Source organism: Pinus tabuliformis, chromosome 1_2, assembly GCF_031772625.1.
Source record: "Pinus tabuliformis cultivar Carrire ecotype Pingquan chromosome 1_2, CPIR1, whole genome shotgun sequence".
NCBI lineage: Eukaryota > Viridiplantae > Streptophyta > Pinopsida > Pinales > Pinaceae > Pinus > Pinus tabuliformis.
Window position 1 is genome coordinate 568,747,847 of NC_142298.1, and position 23,397 is coordinate 568,771,243.

Below are 23,397 nucleotides of genomic sequence, written 5' to 3' on the forward strand. Positions count from 1 at the left end.
GATGTGGATGCAGAATGTCCAAATTTAGAGCTCTCTCTTTCTACTCTTGATATTTGTGCCAGTGGTGATGCAAGTGCAACTGGAAGCACTAGTAGAGTTGCCTCTTTTGCTGAACAAGCATCTTGTTCTATCTTTGCTGATGAGGATGAGGAGTTTTATTAGTAATGATATGTTAATGTAGCCATGATTGTCTTTAGTTCATGTTTTATTTCAGTTTTAGCACATATAGCCTCACATATAAAGGCTGATTTTGGAGTCTTGAATGTAAAGCCTCATCTATAAAGGCTAATTTTGGATATTTGCATCATGTAATCATCTGTTGGAGTTAATATAAATTTGGATTTCCTTCTAAAATGCCATTTATATGTCTCATTATTTCTTTTCTTGCAAAATAATGTGTTATAATTTATTTAATATTGCCTATATATATATATATATATGACGTTTTGGTCGCGTTTCCATTTTTGGGGGTCGCATTTCGGGCCGTCCCCGTTTCGGAAACTTCTAAATGTTTCAGCGTTTCGTGCAACTTAGGTATAAAATAAGCACACTGATAGAATGTCTAAGCCATCTAGAAGAAATTTAATGAATAGATTGAATTATCAAAATGTTCTTAGAGCCAATTAAGAAGCTTGGTTGCAAATACCGATCTTTCAAAAATGTTAAAATGGAATCATAAAAAAATTGCGAGAACAATGTTATAATATATCTTAATTTTAACTTAACTGTGAATTTAAATCCTTTACAATTTTATTTAAATTGTTCCATTAAATGTGTATCTTTACTTGAGAAAGGCATGATTAAGATGATCATTGATCAATTGGATTTATATATAATATAAATGTCTAGGGAACTGATGTGATTCTTTTGTAAAACAGTTGCTGTATTTTGAGCACGAAGAGAATGGAGGGTTAAGCCTTGCTCTACAGGTATGGGATATATTTTTGATTTGAATATTTTTTTTGGAAGGAAGTTATTGTTTGCCCTTTCACAAAGTTGGCCCAGTGTATTTCGATCTATTTGCGAGATATATCTGCATTAAGTGCCAGATAAGCTGGCTAGCCAGCTAACTGAACTGTAATATTTATCCATGGAATTTTCATGCTCTGTGATATCCCAATATAACTACCACTGAATTAAACATATAGGAGCTGGTAGAGAAGCAAGATAGTAATTTCCTTTTTATTTACAAAAATCAGAGAATGATTGACTCAAATCATGGTCAGAAGAATTTATTTTTTGCTGTATATACACTGTACAGTAACATGAGCTCCAAGAGATTGTCTTTGTACTGGCAGGGAAAGGTAGATCTAATTCGTAAGAGTATCCAAGAAATAAGATGATTTCTAAATGTTGTTTGGATCTGATTTTTGTTTTCTTTTCCCCGTGACAGGATTATTGTATTGATATCATGTAGGAATATTTACTGTAATATTAAGTAAGGTGCATAAACCAAGAATGTAATTGGAGTTGTGATCCTGAGTCCTTTCAAATCTTCTGCGCTTGACATCTTTGTCTCTGATGTTGGATCTCCAGCAAGAAAACTCAGTAATTGATCAATGATTCCCTCTTTTAATAGTAGTATTTTATTGTAATCTTCTTTATGGTATAGAAATGTTAAGTACAGTTAACTTCCCTATCTACTTCAACAAGAATAAAGGGGATGCATGTATTAATTCCTGCTGTCTTAGTTATAAATTTCCATGTAGATCCCATAAGTCTTGTCATGTCAATGTGTGAAGATACAGTGCATCAAGATTCAATAATATATGGTGTTAGAATACTGCAAATGGCTCCTTGGTAAGCTGCAAGTGCTGGAAGGGAGCACTTATTACAGCGCTTTCATCATAGAAGTTACATGCTGTACATATGATGCATATAGTACAATCAAACTGCTCCATGTGCATATTATAAATGTAGAGCAGGCAATGAATGTGCTGTAGCTTTGCTACTAGAAAGATGTATGGAATATTGGTGAACCTAATTTCTATGAGTAACTATAAGTAGATAATTAACCTGAGCATGTATAATTGCTGTTGTTGTCGGGCATTTGGTAGTTCTGTGCTAGTAGATGCCCAGTTTGAATTCTCCTAGGTGGTAAGATGCACTAGTCTATGTCGATGAGTTTACTAGGGATTCCATCCACGAACGTGGGGAAGCATCCCTTGGTTTTACCACAAGGATTTCATTGGATTCAATGGGAAGATTAGTTCACATAAAGTTAGTCTTATTTACTGTACCTGTTTTTCAATATATTTCTTGCCCTGGTAGGTGTTATGCAGCAAGTGGTACAAGAAACTAGAAAATTTTATGGCCAGGAGGTAAGACAAATTCTAAGAAATTCCATCTGGCTAATTGGTTAATAGTAAAGGCTCGCAAAGAACATGGAGATAATGGTATTAAGGACTCATTTCTAATGGATTTTTCCCTGCGTGCCAAGCTTCTTTAGAGGAAGATCTCAAAAACAGTCTGCTTGCTGGAAGCAGGTTCTTTACAAAAATTATTTTGGAGGGGAATGGATGAGGTGTTTGGAGAACTCTTTGGAAACCAAGAAAGGATCACTGGTATGGAAATTGATTAGATCTGCAATCCCAATTATTTGGTCTAGGTTAACTTGGGTACCTGGAAATGGACTATATATATATATATATATATCATGTCCGTATTGTTGGTAAGAAGCTGTTTGATAGTGTTGACCTCTACTGGTCAACTACCCATGCAGTACACCCCCTTTTCTTGGCAGAAAGGGGCAGCACCTGATCTACGTGTCCGTGCCAGCCTGCAGTCATCAGCAGCTTAATCATTTTGATTGTAAACCCAGTCTGCATGTATGAATTGTAAATAATCTTAGCAGATATGAGTCGTTTATGTGAATTGCCTAGGTGGACCTAACTTTCTAGTGGTAATCTACGTCCCGGAAGGTTTTTCGTCTCACCGATCCATGGATCGGCAGAGTTTTCCTTCAAACCTGACCCCAAAGCCGGGATGGATTTTGTCATTGGAATTTTAGGAGAATCCTAGTGTGTTGATCTGCTAGATTATAGTTGTGTCGCAGAACTGGGTGATTTGTGAGGGTCTATGTTAAAGGGGTTTTCTCCCTTAAGATGTAAATTGTAAAAGTCATGATGTAATGTGTCCTGAGGGTCGAAAAATGTTTTAAATCCCCTCATGAGTCCTAAGTCCTAGGTCCTAGGTGATGTTTCCGAAGGCTTAGTTCGATGATCCATTTTAAAATGAAATAAAAAATTTAAAAATGAATAAAAATAATAAAATTAATAAAAAAACTAATAAAATAATTAAAATTAAAAAAATAATAAAAAATTAAAAAATAAATCAAAAACCCTAACTAATAAAATAATAATATTTTAAGTGAATGCATGCAAAATATTATTATTTAATAAATCGACGGATGAGATCAAGCGATATCTTGATCTTCATCAACGGTCGAGATCATTTCGACATGGATCACTCGAACTAGCCGTTGGGATCATTTCCTTTATATAGGGTCTTAGGGGGTCATTTCAGATCATTCGATCTGTGAGTCAGTACTGAAAAAGCTCTCTTGTAATCTGATTTCTCGTTAATAAAAGAAGACTTTGGGGTCCAAATCTTGCTGGTGTTACTCTCTGGAATTGCTGTGAGATGCTTATTTTTCTGCATATTTCAGTTTTCAGCCATTAATAATAGCTTGTTTTCAGAGTATTGTGAGCACATGTATCTTGTTCACTTGCTAGGGTTTGAGTGTTGTTAGGGTTTCTGAAATAATGGCAGGTATCTCCATTATTTCCTGAGATCTAGCAGCATTCTTTCTCTCTTTATTGATGGTTGCTTGAGATGTGCAGGAGATCTTTAGGTGAAGGATATTGGTGGGCGTTTGGGGAAGTTCTAGGCTGAACCAGCCGACTCCCACAGGCTTTTCTTTGCAGAGCCTAGCTGATTTTGGCCCTGGGTTAATCATTTGAATTTATTTTTCTGGTTTGCATGAGAGATTTCTGAGTCTGTTCACAGTAAAATTCAAGTCTCTGATATTTCGAAAATATTACTGCAATTATTGTTAAATTTGGCTGTGCTAGAGCTATAAATTTTTGTGATTCTAGGTTAATTTTGAAGGGTTCTTTACTTTGAAGTTTTGCATATTTCTGCGGGCTTTTATTTTTCTATCTTGCAGGTTACAGATAAGATCTGGAGGAAAAAATTTAGTTTTGCAGGGTTATCATTTCGGTGTCAAGGGTTTTGCAGGTCTGGAAAAATCTACACATTTAGTGCAAAATCTGCCATTCAAGCTCTCTATACAGGCCATTCTCTCCATCCGTGCGGTCCTTTCTTTTTCATACTGACAGCTCTACCCAAATTTTACTCCTGCTACACATGATTCAACGTTCCTGTGTGCTAAACTCCCTGTCGGTGCATCGCCTCTCTGCAACTATCAGCTAATTTGTAGCCGGCAATCCATTATTGAACCAATACACTCATTTTTCGTTGCCAAATGAAACTCAGTTATCAAGGGAGTTACAAACAAATCGAGTTTCAAAGGGAGTTGCAATCCGCTGTTGCGTCCGCTTCCGACTGAAATTTTATCCGCAGATATTTTGACTTGGCTAGCAAGCGGTGGTTTTAAAACCTAATACCCACGCGTTTTATTAATCGCCACCATCACGTGATCCTGTCAGAGGCTGCGACGCACATGCTGAATAATCCTGGGCGATTTTTTTGGGTGTGTTGGTTGAAAACGTGTTACTGTATCCAAAAGCGTTCAAGAAAACTAGCTGAGAATATTTCGTGTGGAGGCTTCGGGTCAAACAGGTAACATCTGAAACCATAAGTTATCCGTCAGATGCATCGTCGGGCCAGGTAATGCCTTTGCCACATCTGCGTATCATTTCATTTTCTCCAGCGTGAGCTTCCTGCGATTTTCCTCTTGTTAGGGTCAGCGTTTGGCATTTGATCAGTTTCATTTTTATTTTTTTTTGTTTTCTTGCGTAGTTATTCTTTACGTTTTATTTAGATTAGATTTTAACATGGTTCCGTCATTTAGATTTAGGTTTTCTTTTAGTTTAAATGTTAGATTTATTGAAGTAGTTTTCATTTTTTTTAGATTTTACTTAATATATAAAAAAAAAGGAGGGTTTTCGTTTGGTTTAATTTTATTTTTATTTCATTTAGTTTAGATTTAATTTGATATTAGAACAGACTCTAATTTTTTTAATAATTTTGCTTTAGTTTAGATTTTAAATCTTTAGTTTAGCTTAGTTTGATAGTTTTAATTTTATTAGTTTTTAGGCTTTAGATTTGGTTAAATAGTTTTAACTTTCTTAGATTTTAAATCATAAACGCATAAAAAAATATCAAAAAAAAAAAAAAAATTTCAAAAAAAAAAATATAAAAATATTGTGAAATTTTTTTTAGATCCAGTTATTTTCGGGAATTGTCATATCTTTCATGCTGAGACCTAAATTTTCAAGTCGAGACGCGAAATTGATATCTGGTTAATGGTTTATGATTCGTGGCGGTTTAAAGCATTCATTTTTTTTTAAAAATTTCAGTTGCCAGATATCGTTTTGGTCATGTGATTACGCTGATGACAAATGATTGCTGTTCACGGTTTATGTTTCTATAATCATTTAACAAGTAATCGTTTTAATAACAATCTCTTAAGGCACTGGTCTGCTAAATTAATCAAATCCATCGAGTGCTTTTTATATCGTATCTCGTGTCTCCCAACCAACTGGTCGACAGTTGGTCTCATCATCTCACAGGGACTACCCCCCTTAGCCGCGGGAGACAGGCTTAAACGGAGGGATTGGGGATCAGAGTGACAGCCCCCGGTCTGAGCGTTGTCGTGTCAATCTGCGCGACAACAGATAGTATTCAAGAGGTCAAAATGGAAAAAGCTCTTTGATATCTCTTCTTGGAGCAATGAATTGGGTCAATGGTTGGGGTGGAAAATTGACTCGTCCCCATTACATTTGCAACCTCTTGTTTCTTGGCTTATCCTCCGTCAGAAAGGTTGTGCATGTTGGAAAATAAACTCTTCAGATCATAGGGGTTGGGGACATGCCGATTAGAGTGTCAAGTGGGGCTGTTCACATCAGTTGCAGTCTCTATCGCTCCCCCAGAATCAGTAATATGGAATCAAATATGTCACTCGGACCGCATCCCCAAAATATCTTTTGTTGGGCATTAGTTCATGAGAAGATACTGATTGCAGAAAATTTGCAAAGCATGGCATCCTTGGCCCCTCGAGATGTGCTTTGTGTCTCAAATTCGAAATCGATTCATTAAATCTTTGAGTGCAAATTTACATTCAGAGTATGGCAATCAGCTTTCACTGGCTTAAATAATAGAATGAGAATGCCAGATTTGTGGAAAACCATGTTCTCTCAATGGAATACAACTAATGGAACCCTAAAAAACAAAAGGTTTTCAAAGACTACTATGGTTAGCATTGCCAAAATGTTTATGTTTGAAAATATGGTTAGCCTAGAACAGAAGTATTTCGCCAGGAATTTGATAACCCCTCAGTAGCAATAAAAGGAAAATGCCTGATAGCATAACACTTTTAACTCCAAATGCAAACAACTTACTGCAAATCAAATCTTGATCGTGGATGAAGAAGAATGGTTCTGTCAATTCCATATAGGTCCTCATTTTACAGGCCTTAGTATGTCCAGACGCCAAACACAACACTAGACCAAACTGGAAGCTTCAATTAAGCTCTCTTGATCAGAAATGGAAATCTGTTCAACACTCTTATATTCTATATTTTGATGGAGCCTCAAAGGGGAATTCTGGTGTGGCAACTGCAGGGGAGAGTCATCATGGACACCGGAGGAACAAGTCAGACTTCCTTCACATGGGGACTTGGTATCGTGTCCAATAACCAAGCAGAAGTTTATGCCCTATTGCAAGGTTTGAGAATAGCTGTGGCTCTAGTATCCGATCATTGGTGGTGGTGGGAGACTCAAAGGTAGTCCAACCATAAGGTCGCTATCTCCATGCCAGTTGATAATTCTTTAGTGTCTTTATTTGTCCGAACCAAATAAGTGACGATCAATTACTCTTGGTTCACATTCTATCATGTCTTGTCAGAATTCTTTAGTGTCTTTATTTGTCCGAACCAAATAAGTGACGATCAATTACTCTTGGATCACATTCTATCATGTCTTGTCAGAAAACAAGTATGAAGTGGACTGGTTTGTCAATATAGCTTCATCCTTAAAAGAGGGGCTGCTTATTGTTAATGGCACCATTAAACAACGCCACAGTTCTCAATTAGTATCTATGGGTACAAAGAGATGCATCAAGCATTTAAACCTTTACATGGCTCACAGGATTGGACTTCATACTCAGCATCAGGCTAGTTATGAGGAGAGGTAAGTCTGTCATCTTCATGCTAGGAGCCATGAATCCACACAAATTTAAACTGGAGGCTGGTAATTTCTATGCCTGCTTAAGGTGGGGTTAGGGTCATTTTGCATGGAAAGTGTTGATGGGAAGCTGAGATCTCACTTCTGCGTGGTCTGGTAAGAATTCATGCTAGTTTAATTTGGACTGTGTTTGGTTTGTTGTTTCTTGTTTGCTGTAAGTTTTTGAGGGAGCCCCCTCCTTGTAGTCGCTCCAGCAATGGGGAAAGTGTGGGAGCTGGGATACACACAAGGGGGATGCATATAAGCAACCCCAAAATTTAGTGAAATGGGGGGATGTCGGGGTCATAAAAATTATAAAATTATTAAAAATTTAATATATAAAAAAATACAATCCCAACAATATGTCAATAACTAAATAGGAAATAGGAAATATTAGTAATTATTAAATGTACATCTAAATTGAAATTTATCATTTTGTATTAGACTATTATGAATTATCATTTCTGCAATGTACATCTAAAATTAAATTGAATCCATCATTTGGCATTATGCAATCCTCCATCTAAATTCATCATTTGGCATTATGCAATTTTCCATCTAAATTCATCATTTAGCATTATGCAAGGTACATCTAAATTAAATTCCTCATTTGACAATTGAAATTATGCAATGCACATCTAAAAGTAAATTCATCATATGACAATGACATTATGTTGAAGTCTAGAATAGCCATAGAATACTAAACTAAAAGTAAACATAGACCGCAGTGAAATAGTACATTCTCAAAAGGCACTAAATAATAAATACTAAAAGGGTCAAGGACTGAGTCATCAGTATCTAGAGTCAAAAGTTCAAAACTGGAACACAATGAAAAGCATTTGGGCGTCGCCCTTGTGCCCCCCTGCGTCCGCCCATCCCCCCTACATGGGAAACACGTTCCTTCACTGGGGAAACGTCTTCCCAAATATCCCCAAAAGGGGGAGGTGGGGAAATGTTTCCCTAGGAGTTTCCCCGTCCCGGGTGGAACACTGATTTGTACATTAATACAATTTCATTTCATTTCTTTATATTGGAATGAGACTATTGTTTCCTTTGCCTGGCAACTTCATTCTTTTTTTCTATCCTAGGTGCCTTGTTTATAGAGTTCAATATTCCTTGTTTAAGTTTTATTGTGAAGTGTTTTTGAAATGGAGACCTGCTGGTCTCTCCATGTGACATTGGGTCTTGGAAAATGATACAAGCATGGTAGCTAACAACACAGGGAAAAAGAGGTCTGTGAACTATGTTGTGTTGAAAGATTTTTTTGGTTATTTGCATTCATACGAAGGCAACAAGAAGCCATGTTAAATGCAATTAACAATGCTGCGGAGAAGAATATTTTGGTTCTTTCCATTGGTAGAAAAGTGGAAGGCATACATCAAGTACGATTAATTGCTTATGCAAGTATGCATTCCTGATCACAACAGTAGGGATAATAATGTCTGCTACTTAGAAAATCACTATTTTTAGGATACCTTTACCATGGAATTTACATATTGAGAAGAGTCCTTGTTTCAAGCCTCAAGCGCCAAAGCTAAATTGTTGAACATCATTCTGTAGAAGAAAGATGTCACATCTTGTGGGCCCACATGGGATGATGCATAGGATCAAATAATATTGAAATCTTTGTAAAAGCGGAGGGATTTAATCATAAGGTTGGGACTTTCACTCTTCATATTCTCTGTGAAGGTCACTTTTTCTATCACTTTGATGACAACAGCTGGTTGCTCTGGGGTCTCTTTAGCAGTTTTTAATATTCAAAGCTCAAACCCTTACTAGTTACAACAGAAAAATGTTGGGAAAAGAGAAAAGCCGATTTTCTCTGCTTGTGTTGAGATGGTCTAAAATGTTTAAGAATGTGGATTGGAGTGACTGAATTTTCAACTATTCTACGAGTGACATTTGCTATGCAATGGACACTTAAAGCACTGTTTGTGCAGAAAGCAATGGAGCATCGAGTGACATGGAACAGCTTGATTGGCCTACTGTTGAGTAGTATATAAGCTAATTTTGTTGTACAATTCCAATACTATAGATCTGATGACATGGGGAGATCCATTAGGAGAATCTAAATACTGGCAAGCTGTAGCACTTCACTACAACAGATTGCCAAATGTAGGAAGATTAAATGAGTTTGTTCTAGGACCAAGCTGCAACAAATGGAATCTGTTTACAGATTTCAAGGTAAATTGAAATAAAGTTCACTGTTCCGTTTATGATAAATGGAATCATGGATACCATGATCATAAAGTTGTGCATGTATATCTGCAAAATTTTGAGTCAAACTGCTCAACTGAAATTGACAACCATTACAATCATAAGGGATGAGAGACAAAACCTGACATTCACACAGAAGATGTACAATTTTGAGATGTGATGCAGATCAATAGCTGGAAATTGAAAATCTCTCCCAATTTTAGGAGGCTACCCTTGGGAAAACCTTCGACACTTTCTGTTACACATAATCCTTAGGGATTGTGGTGATTTGTAATTTATAGGAGAAATCTGAAGAGTTGGAATAGGAAGAGACATTGTACCTTGGAAGACAAAACCAAAGGGCATTGTATGTAGGAATGTTTGAGTTAATTGAAAATCAATGAAGTTTGGTGTTATTCCTTTGTCCAATGCCCATCGGTGTTGTCAGAGCTAGTGGTAACTCCATACTTTGCTTAATTCTCTGCTCGACTGTTTCACTTTCATATTCTCTTCTCTGCAGGACTGTCTACTTGTCATATTTTTTGCTCCACAGCCGTTTCTCTTTCAACGTGTGAGTAACCTTGGTATACACTCTCTCCTCCTTGTAGTAAACCGTAAATATTGCATGCTTGTTTCCTTAGTTTTTGGGTATCAGAAGCCCAACTCTTTTTGTACTCATGCTCATAGCTTGTGCTGGCTCTCTCTATGTGCCCTATGTAGCTCATGAAGTCTTTCTCTTTGTCTCTCTCCTCTTGCTCAACTCTCCTCGCCCAGACCTTCTGTATATTATTCTTATTTCTTGTAGTTTCATATTGGAATTGGGGCACTTGAACTGAGGTTTCTAGAGAGCAATTTGTAGACTTTTGGTGTTAGATGTGAAACTGTAATGCTTCGCCCCTCTCACTACACTTGTGAAATAAGAGACACAAACCGACAATTTCTTTCCTTGTGGGTCGATGAGCCGAAACCCAATGCTGCTCCTTAGCTTGTATGGATGTGAATCCACCCTGTGACCATGTTGGTCAAAAATTCCATTCCTTGGGACAATGAGTATAATGACCTTTTCCACTTGTGATTGTTGTTTGCATGGGATGTTTGCACATTACTTGGGGGCTTGGGGCTCTCTTGACACAAGAACAATGGGAGGCTCTTTTAGGGAAATAGGTGGCGTGCATGGTGGAGGGTATGCTTCTTGGCAAGTCTTAGTTTGGCATTTGATTCTAGAAGCTTAATGCAATCACAATATTAAATGTTCTTTTCAGTTGTGTGGCATAATTGGAAATGCTCAAGCCTTCATGATTCCAATGTTTTCCTTGTTAAAGATGGCATTGGCAGCTTGGTGGGTTGTTTTGTTTTCTTGCTTGGCAGTTGGAGGGTTCCCAAGATGATTGGGATTTGGCGTCATGGCTGATTTGTGGTGTGCATGGTGGAGGGGATGCTTCTTGGCAAGTCTTAGTTTGGCATTTGATTTTAGAAGCTTAGTGCAATCACAATCAATGTTAGTTGGGAGCGGGAGCGAAAACAGGAGCGGGAGAGACATTTTCAGAAGCTCCGGTTTGGGAACGAATCCTGGAGCGTTTTTTATATAATATATATATATATATATATATATATATATATATATATATATATATTTATATTTTGATAGATATATGTCAACAAAAACATGTAGAATAATGAATTAGATATAAAAAACAAAAAAAAAAACATAAATTGAACCATATAACAACAATCATCTAGAAGTTATGATCTTCATCAACCACGTCCACAAGTTAGTAACATAGTAACATACAACATATTGGGTCTCATGATTCATCAATCTTAAAGTTTCAAGCTTTCAAAATTCAATATATAACATTTATCATCATTGATCACCAAAGTTGTACTTGTAAGCTAAGTGTAACCATTACAACAAATAATATCTAACATGAAATGAAATGTTATAAAATGAAATGAAATGAAACAACTTTCAACTTTCATGAAGCATCATATGCATAATTCATTACTAATGAGTTATAATTGCCAACTTCAAACTTAAATTGTCATATATTGTTTAAAAAAATATCATAATAAATATGAAAGAGTCAATAGTTATAAAAGCTACCAGAAACTAGAGAAGTAAATCTATTAACTATTTCTTATGCTTGGGCCTCTTGCCACCACGAGAAATGTCTAATTTTTTAGTCTTGTTGGAAAATTAGGATCTTTGTCATTAATATCACCCTCTAAGCATTAATATCCAGAGATATCTTTGTCATTACCTCTGTATCTGTATAAGGATCTTTGTCATTAATATCACCCTCTAAGCATTAACATAAGATAGAAAAAGCATAGCATGTCAAGTCAAGATTTTGTTTGAGTGATGCGTACATTTTTAGGAGGGTCATGATAGAGGAGTTCGACAACCAATGTCACTAACATCAAGGTACATAGAGGGATTGGTGCTCTTGATTAAATACGAGTTCCATACCCTAATACATGACAAAATTCAATGGAAACATTGCAATCCCCCAATCCTGAAATCCTGAAAAACTGATAAGTCTGCTGGATTTTGAATGAAATCTAAAATTCTACTTTCTCCATATGAAATCCAATGAGGCCGAAACCACTTTCAAACATCCCGAGTCATTTCATGGTAATGTTAAAAATTTAAGTAAAAGGATGAGTAAAAGTGACATTTCCCTTAATATTCATTTTCATCCTTTTACTTTAAGAATCTAACATTATCATGAATAACATATCAATACTAGGGCCTAGACTTGATCATTAAGCTGCCCCACTCAAAAATGATTTGTTTATTTCAAATAAAATTGCATTTCGAACATTATTAAAAAAAAATTGCAAAAAAAGCAAAACGCTCCTGAAAAGGCAGGGAGCGAAATTTTTTTTAGGGAGCGCGCTCCCGAGTCGCTCCCGCGCAGAGTGCAGATTGGGAGCGGGATCGGGGGGGGGGGAGCGCTCCCCCACAACACTAATCACAGTATTAAATGTTCTTTTTTGTTGGGTGGCATAATTGGAAATGCTCAAGCCTTCATGATTGCAGTGTTTTCCTTGTTAAAGATGGTATGGGCAATGTGGTGGGTTGTTTCATTTTCTTGCTTGGAAGTTGGAGGGTTCCCAAGATGATGGAGGGTATGCTTCTTGGCAAGTCTTAGTTTGGCATTTGATTCTAGAAGCTCAATGCAATCATAGTATCAAATGTTTTTTCAGTTTTGTGGTATAATTGGAAATGTTCAAGCCTTCATGATTGTAGTGTTTTCCTTATTAAAGATGGTATTGGCAGCTTGGCGGTTTGTTTCGTTTTCTTGCTTGGTAGTTGGAGGGTTCCCAAGATGATTTGGATTTGGCATCATGGCTGATTTGGACCTCATTCTCTCATGGTGAACAAGGTGTTGTCTTTTAAGGTTTGTGGGTGAAAGATTGCCAAAGAACGGTTTATTTTTTGAAAGGATTTGTGGGAATTGGAGCATCAATTTTTTGTAACCATAAAGTAGTAGATATCAGTGTTGCGTAAATCGCGATATTATCGGAAAATCACGATTTTTTGAGTTTGGCGATATTATCGCCGATTTTTACGTTAATTTTTTTTCACAAAAAATCGCGATTTTTTGGGAAAAAATCTTGGGATTTTTTTATTTTTTTGTTCCTCCGATTTTTTGATGAGGAGTAGCAACAGGAGGAGGTGACACAACCTACCCAGGCTACCCCTGTCACCAGTAGAGGATGTGGTCTACCCCCTGTAGCTCCTAGTTATTCAGCTTCTAGAGCACAACAGAGTCCACTGCCAACTCCACCGACATCTTACATCTAGAGGGAAAGGGAAAGCTATTGCATTTTCTCGCAAGAGGGGCATAGGAAATCAATAATATAATTAGTATTAGACTTTAGTTATTTGGTTCATTTCATTGTATATGACATTATGACTCATGATATGAGATACATTATTATATTTTTTGTTGATATTTTGAGGCTGAGTTGGGACTCAGGAGTCAGGACTTATTATTCAGGACATGATTCACTGTTATGTGTGATGTAGCACTAGAAATGATATTACACATCTTATATATTAGTTATTTTATCATATTTATGTGTCAATGTATTTATTTTATGTTGTAGATGCTTTAGATATTAAAAAAATTGAAAAAAATGAATATTTTTGTATCTTACGATATTTCCCCTCGTCGATAATATCCCGATAATGATAACTGCAACATTGGTAGATATATATTAATCCGCGCTTGGACATGGCCAAAAATCGGGAGACTTACATCGAAGTGTAGAGCCTTCTAAGGCCTCTGTAATAACATGCTTTTCAACCCAGGCCAGAGTATTCTTTCCAAAAAAACCAAAATTTTCCCTTACTATTAGCCTATGGCTATACATTCTGCAGTATTGGTTTAACAAATATTTACAGGTGAAGTTTGACATCAAAGAACTTGCAAAAAGAAGATAGAAAGGACTTGTTACTCCTCCATCGAAGCCAGACAACTGAGATCTATCCCAGTGACTTCTTCGTCTGACCTCAGGCTATTCTTGACCATTTTGAGTTTCAGGTGCTCAATTTGTTGCCTCAGAGCATCCACTTCATTTTCCAATTGGCGTATGCGCTCATTCTTTTCTATTTGCTGCTCCTGCATTTCCAACGTCTCCTTTTGTTGCTGGTGGATGCACCTCTGAACAATTTCCAGACCTTTCTTGAATTCCACATGTTCCTTCTTGCAACGACCACAAGCATGCTGAAGCCTGCCACCCTCCCACGCTATTCGCCCAAGCGACTTGCTCGACTGAGGACTGGCGACAACCCCATGAACCAGACACAGAGCCCTCGTCTTTAGAAATGCTCACCACATTCATTTTGACAGCAGGGGAGTGACCAGAACGACTACCCATGGAGATAATGCGAACCCCTGACCCGAAATTGATCCAATTATGCTTTTGACAGACAATATTTTCTAACGTTGAGTCGCCACTGAGCTTAATCACTGTGTTGACACCCTCTACGACACCCAACTCCTTCCCCCAAATTTCCTCTGTGCATTTAACCTCCACCTTGCCAATAACTCTGTCTTTGTCACTGCACAGACTTCCTAGTATCCCCTGCCACGACCTCTAGGCCTTAGAGAAATACCCCCTACCCGAGACAGACCAAATCATGCAACAGGAGATCATTCCGTTAGTCAATTTATAGTAGATGCTGGTTCGAACTTTGATGCAGGATTAATGAGGGGTACTCGTGATGGTGAAATCCCAATGCTCCACCATAATTTCTCTCCTCGACAAAGCGTCCGTTAACTTGTCCCACGTCTTCTCTCCTCACGTGAATTGACAATCTAGGACTAGAGGGATTAAATGCTCCTCACCTTCTCCAATATTTTGCATGTTTCCTTTGTTGTTTTGCTGGTCGCTGCAACTGGTACGAGGAGCTTAAGCCTAAGTTCTCACGCTGAGAAACCTCTCTATTCCAAGTGTAGAATGAGCATAAAGGAAGCAACCACACTGCAACATAATCCCAATTTTAGAAAAGCCACGGGGCGAGAGGATGGGCCAGGGGAATTTAAGGGCGGTGGGACAGGGGATGGGGGATAAGGGATGAGGGGGGCAACAAGGTGGCGGCTAGGGTGGCAGGGGAGAAGGGTGGCTGGGGAAAAGAAAGGGAAGGGGCCAGGGAGTGAGGATAATGGGGAGGGGATGAGTGGAAAGGCGGAAGGGCAGAAGGGGGAGCATGGGGAAAAATATACGAGCAAAATAAATCCAAATTGTCTCTTATACTAAAATTCTTGATCCTACCAGGAGCACACTCCACGATCAATATAAAGAGATTCATAACAATGATTAGGGAATGAATATTGTTCCCTCTATACCATTCACATTGCTGCTTTCCTCATTCATCCAACAGGCCAGATTGGCTTGCCTATCAACTTCCTTATTACTACCTCTTAGGATATGGAAAAATGTAACTCGATCAAAGAGAGGGATCATGCCTTGGGATCGCTTAATGATCTAGTTTAGTATCATGTTTTGGGCTGATGAGTTGTATTTCATATGCTTTATGATCAACATGGAATCACCTAGAATTTGCATGTCCTTGATGCCCTTTTTTTGAGCTAGAGAAAGCCCGGGGAACCACCTATAAGCCTCAGCTTGATTATTTGTCTTCATACCCAGGCCCCAAGCATATTGTCTTCTATGATTCCTTTGGGGTTAATCAGAATCCCTCCCCCTCTTGCCACCCCGGGGAATTGGAGCATCATTAGTGGTATAGCTAGTGTCTCTTCACTGGGCCTAAAACTCATGAACAAATTTGTTTTAATGGGTCTTTGTCTCATGATTCTTATTGATGGTCTTTTTAGAATGCAGTTGCAGGGGTTGGGACTATTCTAGAGGGACTAGAGATGGAGCATTTGGATGCCCTTCTATGTTTATGTGATCGAGGATCTTTATGGTAGAGTGAGGCACACCTCTGGCATTGTTACTCATGAATAAAAAGGGGAGGGTGAAGGACTCCATGGCACATTAGTTGTGGAGGTGTAGTGCATCTGGAAATCACATTCCTCTTTTAAGCACAAGGCTTTGGGATGGCTTTTGTACCAAGTTCCAACAAGGATTAGCTGTCAAGCGTAGGTTTTATAAAATTGGTGTTACAGTTGTTGCTTGTGTTCTGTGTGGCAAGGATGAAACAGTGGAACATATAATTTGGAGGCTTTGGGCTGTGAAATTGTTTTGGTCATGGTTTCAGGAAGTATCTGTTTGTAACTTTGTCATTGCTCGATTTCATTTTGGTAGGTACTTGGATGGTTATGGATAGTTGCAAATCCTCATGGCTCTTAGTATGGTTGCCGTTTGTTGTCCTTGTGGTACTCAGTAGGGTTGTCTGTTGGCTCTTTTTGGAAACACTGATGTAAAGTTACTGTTTAAGTGGATCCTTCCCCTTTTAGCTGAGCAGATTTGAGGAGTTCTAAGCAGGAGTTGGCTTTGCTTGTGAAAGTCAAATTTAGTGTGTTTTGTCATGATGTTGAGTTCCTTTCTCTTGGCATGCAGGATCATATGCTTTTTTTTTGTTTTTTATTATATATATATATATATATATATATATATATATTTGTTGTTTTTCGCTTTTTCTGGACGGGGATTTTCTAGTAGCCCTGTTGTTTGTGTGATGACCCTCTGATCTATTTATTTGTATCATGAAGTAATATAAGTAGCATTTAAAAAGAAAAAGGGGTCACAATTGATGAAGAAAATTTGACTGGTGCCGGTGCAAAAATGTTATAGCTTTGCACATATTGAAACCCTCTCCGAAGGCCATTAGTGAGGAAATGGTCCCAGAGGACATGCAGTAGGCTCCATATTTTCTAGAGTCAAGTATAACAGAAATGGAGCATTTGGGATGTAATGTTCCACCATTGTGGGCTACTATACTTTCAATTTTGTTTTTGTTCGTTATTTTCAGTTTTGATTTCTAGTATTTCTTGCAATGGGAAATTCTGTGGTTCTTTTGCATCAGTAATCAAAAGTTGATTCAGCTAAATTTCAAAACCATGTTCCCCTTGAGCATCAATCTTATATCATAGGTGGGTATATGGTTGAGCCTAACTAATTTTTGTTTGGGGAGTTTTGGCCAGTTCATTCTATGGGTCTTTTTGAGATGCATTCTTTGCGCCAAGAGGCGCTCTCCAGCTGAGTATGGAAGAGAGGTCCTGTCCTGTCCTGTTATATTATGTAAACATTTTGAGTCTTGACTCGGTCAAATTACACAAAAGTAAAATAAAATAAAATAAATAATAATAATAATAATCACATTTGACTCAAACAAATTACATAAAAATGAAAAAAAATTATAATTATAGTTAATTATAATTAATAATTAAACCACCCTAGATCCATCTTAACTCCGGATCTACGAAGTGCTGAGAGGAATCAAATCTCTTGAGGTGCAAATCTCTTTGAGAGTGAAGAGATTTGATCTGCCTTGGCGCTTGGTATACCCAGAATTAAGATGGATCTAGGTTGGTTTACGCTGTTTCACAGCTCATCTGGTGCACTGTCACAATTTTCTCTGACTTGAGACAAGTTGAGAGTGAAGATGGCACTTGAATGCTTGCTGCTATTATGTTCCTAATGTTGAGGTTGCTTCATGTAATAATGTGTGCAAATCGAAATTCAATTAACAGTTCTGTGCTAATCATATCTATTTTCATGTCAAACTTTATTGATTTGCACGGTCATGCTAGTTTCTAGCCCATACAGATCTGCATTAACACAGACATAATTTATTGCAGGAAGACAGTGCAAAGACGGGGAAAATTACATCAGCTGGGATGTACTTCCTACGCTTCCAAGTTTATCATCTAGACACCACTGCAAATGCAGTAAGATTAAGACATGAGAATTATTTTTATTAACATTTATTTTGACTTGTCTTTTATTTTTCTGAGTCTTCCTTCTCAAGAGCATCTACTTGTAGCTTGTGTGTATGTTTTTGCATTTGTTTATGCTCTTAAACAAATTCTTCTCTAATTTCATACCTTTTATACTTCAGATGGCAATTTCCAAGGATCCAGATGCTGCATTTTTTAAGAAGCTTGATGGTTTTCAGCCATGTGAATTGACTGAGCTAAAGGCTGGCACACATGTCTTTGCTGTTTATGGTCTGAGCTGATTTCCGCTTTTGCAATTATGTATTAAGAATAAAGATGGAACAGAAATTAGGAGAGCTTTTGTTAAAAGGAATTGTCCCATAGCTGTTAATACATGTAAAGGTCAGACAGTTTGGCTGTAATTTTATGTTAATGGCTATACTTTTTTCTTTTTCAAGGTGATAACTTCTTTAAAAGTGCAAGTTATACAATAGAAGTTATTTGTGCTGGACCCTTTTCTGAAGCAAAAGAGAAACTCCGTGAGGTGGAGGCCCAAATTTTGACTAAACGTATTAAGCTTTCTAAGTTTGAAGTTGAATATAGGGAGGTGAGTATTTACATTTGGCCATGAGGGGGCAAGTTTGTTTCATAACTAATCATTGCACCTAAGGAATATTTACTGAGTAAATTTGCTGCATGGCTTACTTCTGACAGGTTTTAGCTCAGTTTACGGAAATGACTGCTAGATATTCTGAAGAAATGCAAGTTGTGAGTTCATCTGCAGAGATTTCACATTCAAGTGATTCTTGTCACATACTAGTTTCTCATGTTAATATGAACTGTGGTGCAGATGTTGATTATTGTATTCATGGAACTGTTCTTTGATTATTATGAAAATTTTGTGTATATTTTGATAATTATTATATATGAGTTTGTCACTCAAATACCAAAGCTAGTCTGCTTATGGATGCATCCTTAACGAGTCCTGTGACTTATCTTCTTGCTTGGCATCCATCAGGGCTTGAAACAGATTGAAGTCAGCTGCACAAGGCCTTTGAAGTTTGGACTGTCCTTTTTACAGTAATCCAATGATATTTTGACGTCTGCGTCTGGTTTCCTGACCACCATGTCTTTGCCAGAAATACGGTTTTAGGATGTGGTTTCTCTAAAGCTTGAGTTTACTGACTTTTGGAATATTGTGCATTAACAAGCAAGTTGTCCATACTCTAAATAGTTTCTGGACTCCATACACTTGAATGGAATGTTCTTGCAGTCTAGAGATTGTTCCCAGGAATAATCTAGAATCTGTAGTCTGGTCATAGTTTATGTTTGTGATTTCTGTTGCATCTTCCCAGGCCATAAGAAAGGTTCACATGGTATTCTTGACTTGTTCAATATTCAAGCTTATCCATTCCAGATCTGAAGGAGAGCCTTTCAGAGGGGTTGAACCATACTGTCTAGTGCTTCATAGACAGTTTGGTTCTTTCCATATTCAAGGACCGCCTTTAAAGACCCCACACCTCTCTCTGGGGTCCAAAAAACACCAAGAAGCAGCTGTGTGGCAATTGTCTGATAGCCCACCATTCTGAACTTTCAAGTTTTGCTTTATCCATTTCACTATTGTTTCTGTTGAAGGCCATATATCCATGAAACGGCATGTCAAAGCCTTTTTGTGCAGGTTCCTTAACATGTTCTAACAGCATATGATGATTGGAATTTGAGAATGAGATTCACTATTTCTGAAAGCTTAACACTCCATTTTATTTAGACAGGGCAAGTTTTGGCCCTCATTTTAAAATAGCTGAGGCATACTCCCAATGGAAAATGTTGAGGGCTAAATTCCATATTCCTTGTGTCTCATGCTTGATGGCTTTTGGTGCCTCTACTGCCCACCAGAATAAAGAGAAAGTCAATGCCCCTGTGAGAAGAGACCTTTTGGCGAAATTGTCTAGGATCATGGAGAAAAATCAGGTTGCAACACATGTTCTACCACAGAGGAGGCCCACTAAATGCCACCACATGTGCACAAAACTTACAGAAGTAGAATGCAGATGAAACATTTAGATCCATGGCTTCTCAGGCCCCAAAGCCTGCCTGCCACCTTTGTGAACCCTAGCCATTTTCATTTGCTTGGAATTACTGTATTTGTAGATCTGCTAGTGAGGAGAGTGCTCTATATGTAACTCTATTAATAACTTTTTGCATTCATACTATAATAAACGATGGACATCATGTAGTACAAGTAGGAAGTTAGATTTGTGGATTTTTGTGGATGATATTTTATTAAAACTTAGAAGCTTCGGGCATTTTTGGGTAATATCCAAGGGCAGCTAAGTTTTGTTTTCCTTTCTATGCAAGCAGATAGATGGACTTCTCAAGACACGGGAAACTATCCATTCCTCGTATACTTCAGTTCCAACACTGAAGAGGACCTTGAGTGGTAGCAAAGTCAAGGGGTCAAATAAGGAAGCTAAGGGAGAAGCTGGCATTCACAGCAGAGAATCAAAGCAAGCTAACAGGGACAGGTCTAAAAAGAAATGGTTCAATATCCATCTTAAAGTTGATAAAAGAAAGGCCTGCTGAATAGAGGCAAATCTCTATCCATTGGTGTTATGAACTTGTTCAAAAGAGGGGTATCCTTTCCCATCCAGAGGGAGTGGTCAAAATGTCAACCATGCTCTTCTTATATTTCACTCTGTTCAGCAGTAAAATATTCCTCTGTTTGGATGACCTCAGGTAAGTCGACAGGGCATGGATATTCTGAGTATGGTTTTTTTGAAGAAATCTATACCAAGCAGCATATGAAGTTGTTGCTTTCGAGGATTAGTGCCTGTTTGTTTTTGTTCCATTCTTGTGCCGGCTGGCCATTGTAATATGTTCTCTTAATGTAACTCTTCTAAGAGGTATTCAAGGGAGGGCTTGTGTCCCTTCTCCATATTCAATGCAGAGATTAAATCAGTGTATCTTATTTTTCGTACTACTGTTGATTTACTGCAAGATTAACCCGGCAACTTACAATTCATATTATGCTTTGTTTTTTGCTCAATATATGAATTGCAAGTCGTCAGAAAAAAGACAAACAAGGACAAAGGTCACATAATAGAAGAACAAGTTATTTTTCTTCATATAGCATCTGAGTTCATCACATAGATCAAGGAAATGAAATGATGGACCAAATATTTTCCTTTTACTTGAACATTTCTGGAACATTTTTCTTTTGAAAATCTGAATAGGTTGATATATGAATTTGAGTTTCCTGCTCGGAAAATTTCTAAGATTTCCAAGCCACGATATCTGGATTTCTATGTCCTGATAGAGATGTCCATGATCACTCTTTAGATCTTAGCATTATGGGCTAGTACAATTCTGTTGTGTTACTGTATACCAGTATGGCAGACATGGAGTTACTGATTAACTCACTTAGAATAGTGCAAGTCTTGGCCTGTTATGATAATTGTCTCTATGAGCCTGCTTCTAATAGGTGTTATGCCAGTGTGGTAGACATGGAGTTACTGATATAACTTGCGTAGAAATGTGCGAGTCTTGGTCTGTTATGGTAATTTTCCCCACGAGCCTGCTGCTAATAAGTGTGTATGCTGACGTATACAAGAACCATTTAAGCAGCGCAGGATATGGATCCATAAATGTCATTAGAGCATATCATTTTCAATGCATGCTATTTTGTTGAGCAGAAACAGATTTCAAAAATTCCTGCAAAATATTTCTATTCAAAGCCATTTAAGCAGAATCGCATATGGACCATAAATGCCATTATAGCATAAAAATTTAAAATTGTTAATGCACATCTTTTTCTTGATCAGAGCCAGCTTTCCAAAACGGGTGCAAGATTATTAATTTATTACACTATTGCAGCTATTCCAAATCCTGAGAGTTTATTGTTCAGTTCATTTCAGAAGCTGGTTCTTTGTTTGATCCATGTAGAAAAAGCTATGTAAACACTTTCATAGCATTTATGCTTTTCATTACATAAACTGGTTATTTTTCTTTGATCTATAAGGGGAAAATTATGAGCATTTAATACTGATGAAAACAAGTGATTGATATTGTGGCCTAATTATAAAAACGATAAAGTAAATGGATATAAAATGCTTAAAAAGCAAATAAAAGAGAAAACAAATGAATATTGTGGAGTAATTATAAAATGAGAAAAGAGATGGATCTAATGGCCTAATTTCGAAATGTACGGTACATTAAAAAGCTAACTATATAATGTATTATAATTAAATTATTTTAACAGCTTTAGAGCAGGAAGGCCAATCGTGGAGATACCGTCCAACTTGTAATGCTTTAACAAATCAACAAAGTAGGAATAAAATATTATAAAAGTTGTATTGAAATAACTGAATGATCTCAACAATATCAAAATTAGCTCATAAATTCGTTGCCCTGCAATTGGTCCACTCAGTGACTTTGTGTGCAGCGACATGCATTAATGACAACTTTGAAATAAATAAACATTATGTTTAATACAAATATTTTAGCAAAAGAGACTTCAATCTTTTAAACATTTAGCACTGTAATATGTTCAGTGCAAAATGATTCAATTTTGATATACATACGCTATCACGTAATTGAAATGTTGATATCTGGAGAATCTCTGCCTAACATTGAGTACACATGCAGCCTAATGTTGATTTCCAACTGTTCATTAAAACAAACATTTATGGTATGCTTTGCCTTTCAATGTGTTCAACAAGCTAGTGCTAAGTATGTAATCTATATTTCAGAAAAGGGCCACAAGTCATTAAATTAATCAAATCAGGCTTCCATGATCATTAGCCATTTTAGAAGCGCATGAGGATAAACGCGAGGCATTTGAGAGTTTGATGATAATCAAATCAAATTTAAACAAAAAAAAACTGTATTTCAGCCATTCAATAATGTTAATGATTGTTCACCAACCAAATTTTTTTAGAGTACCATAAATCTATTATATTATTCACAGAAGAACCATTTCTGCAACCCCCACAATTCAATGCTGCTGTCTAGATCATCGTAAACACTGCCTTACAGTGTATCTTCAGTGGAGGGATTGATGTCATAAACTATAATGTTTTTCAAGATTTTTTTGCTGTTGCATATGCAACTGTTGTTTTATGATGTATCAACCGCTTTTGATGTACATTGTTGGTATGTTTCATGTTTTTGTTGGTGACAAGAAGAAATGGTGTGGCTGGTAAGAGGTGGGAAAAAAGCAAGTGACAAGGAGTATGCATGACAAGATTTTTGTGTTAGGTGAGGATCTAAATCAGAATGATGTTGAAATTCACTGTCAAACACACACATGGCAGCAACAAAATATTAAAGATAAGCAGGGGAGTACATCTATTATTTGACAATGATATACATTTATAGTACATTCGTGTGACTGTTGGGTTCCACATCCTAAGGTCCCTTGGACTTTCATGGCTGTTCAC

At 37.2% G+C, this 23,397-nt stretch overlaps 1 protein-coding gene across 1 annotated transcript in view; it reads left to right on the forward strand.

Annotated features, from left to right (window-relative positions):
• Positions 1–21,084, forward strand: part of LOC149206875 (chaperone protein dnaJ 16-like) — a 47,915-nt gene extending 26,831 nt beyond the window's left edge. Inside the window, exons 6-11 of the mRNA XM_089395614.1 lie at positions 879–929; positions 17,882–17,971; positions 18,142–18,250; positions 18,418–18,566; positions 18,674–18,727; positions 20,321–21,084. Coding sequence (XP_089251740.1) covers positions 879–929; positions 17,882–17,971; positions 18,142–18,250; positions 18,418–18,566; positions 18,674–18,727; positions 20,321–20,542 — 675 coding nt within the window. The 3' untranslated portion in view covers positions 20,543–21,084. The remainder of the gene's footprint in view (positions 1–878; positions 930–17,881; positions 17,972–18,141; positions 18,251–18,417; positions 18,567–18,673; positions 18,728–20,320) is intronic.
• Positions 21,085–23,397: the final 2,313 nt, after the last annotated feature.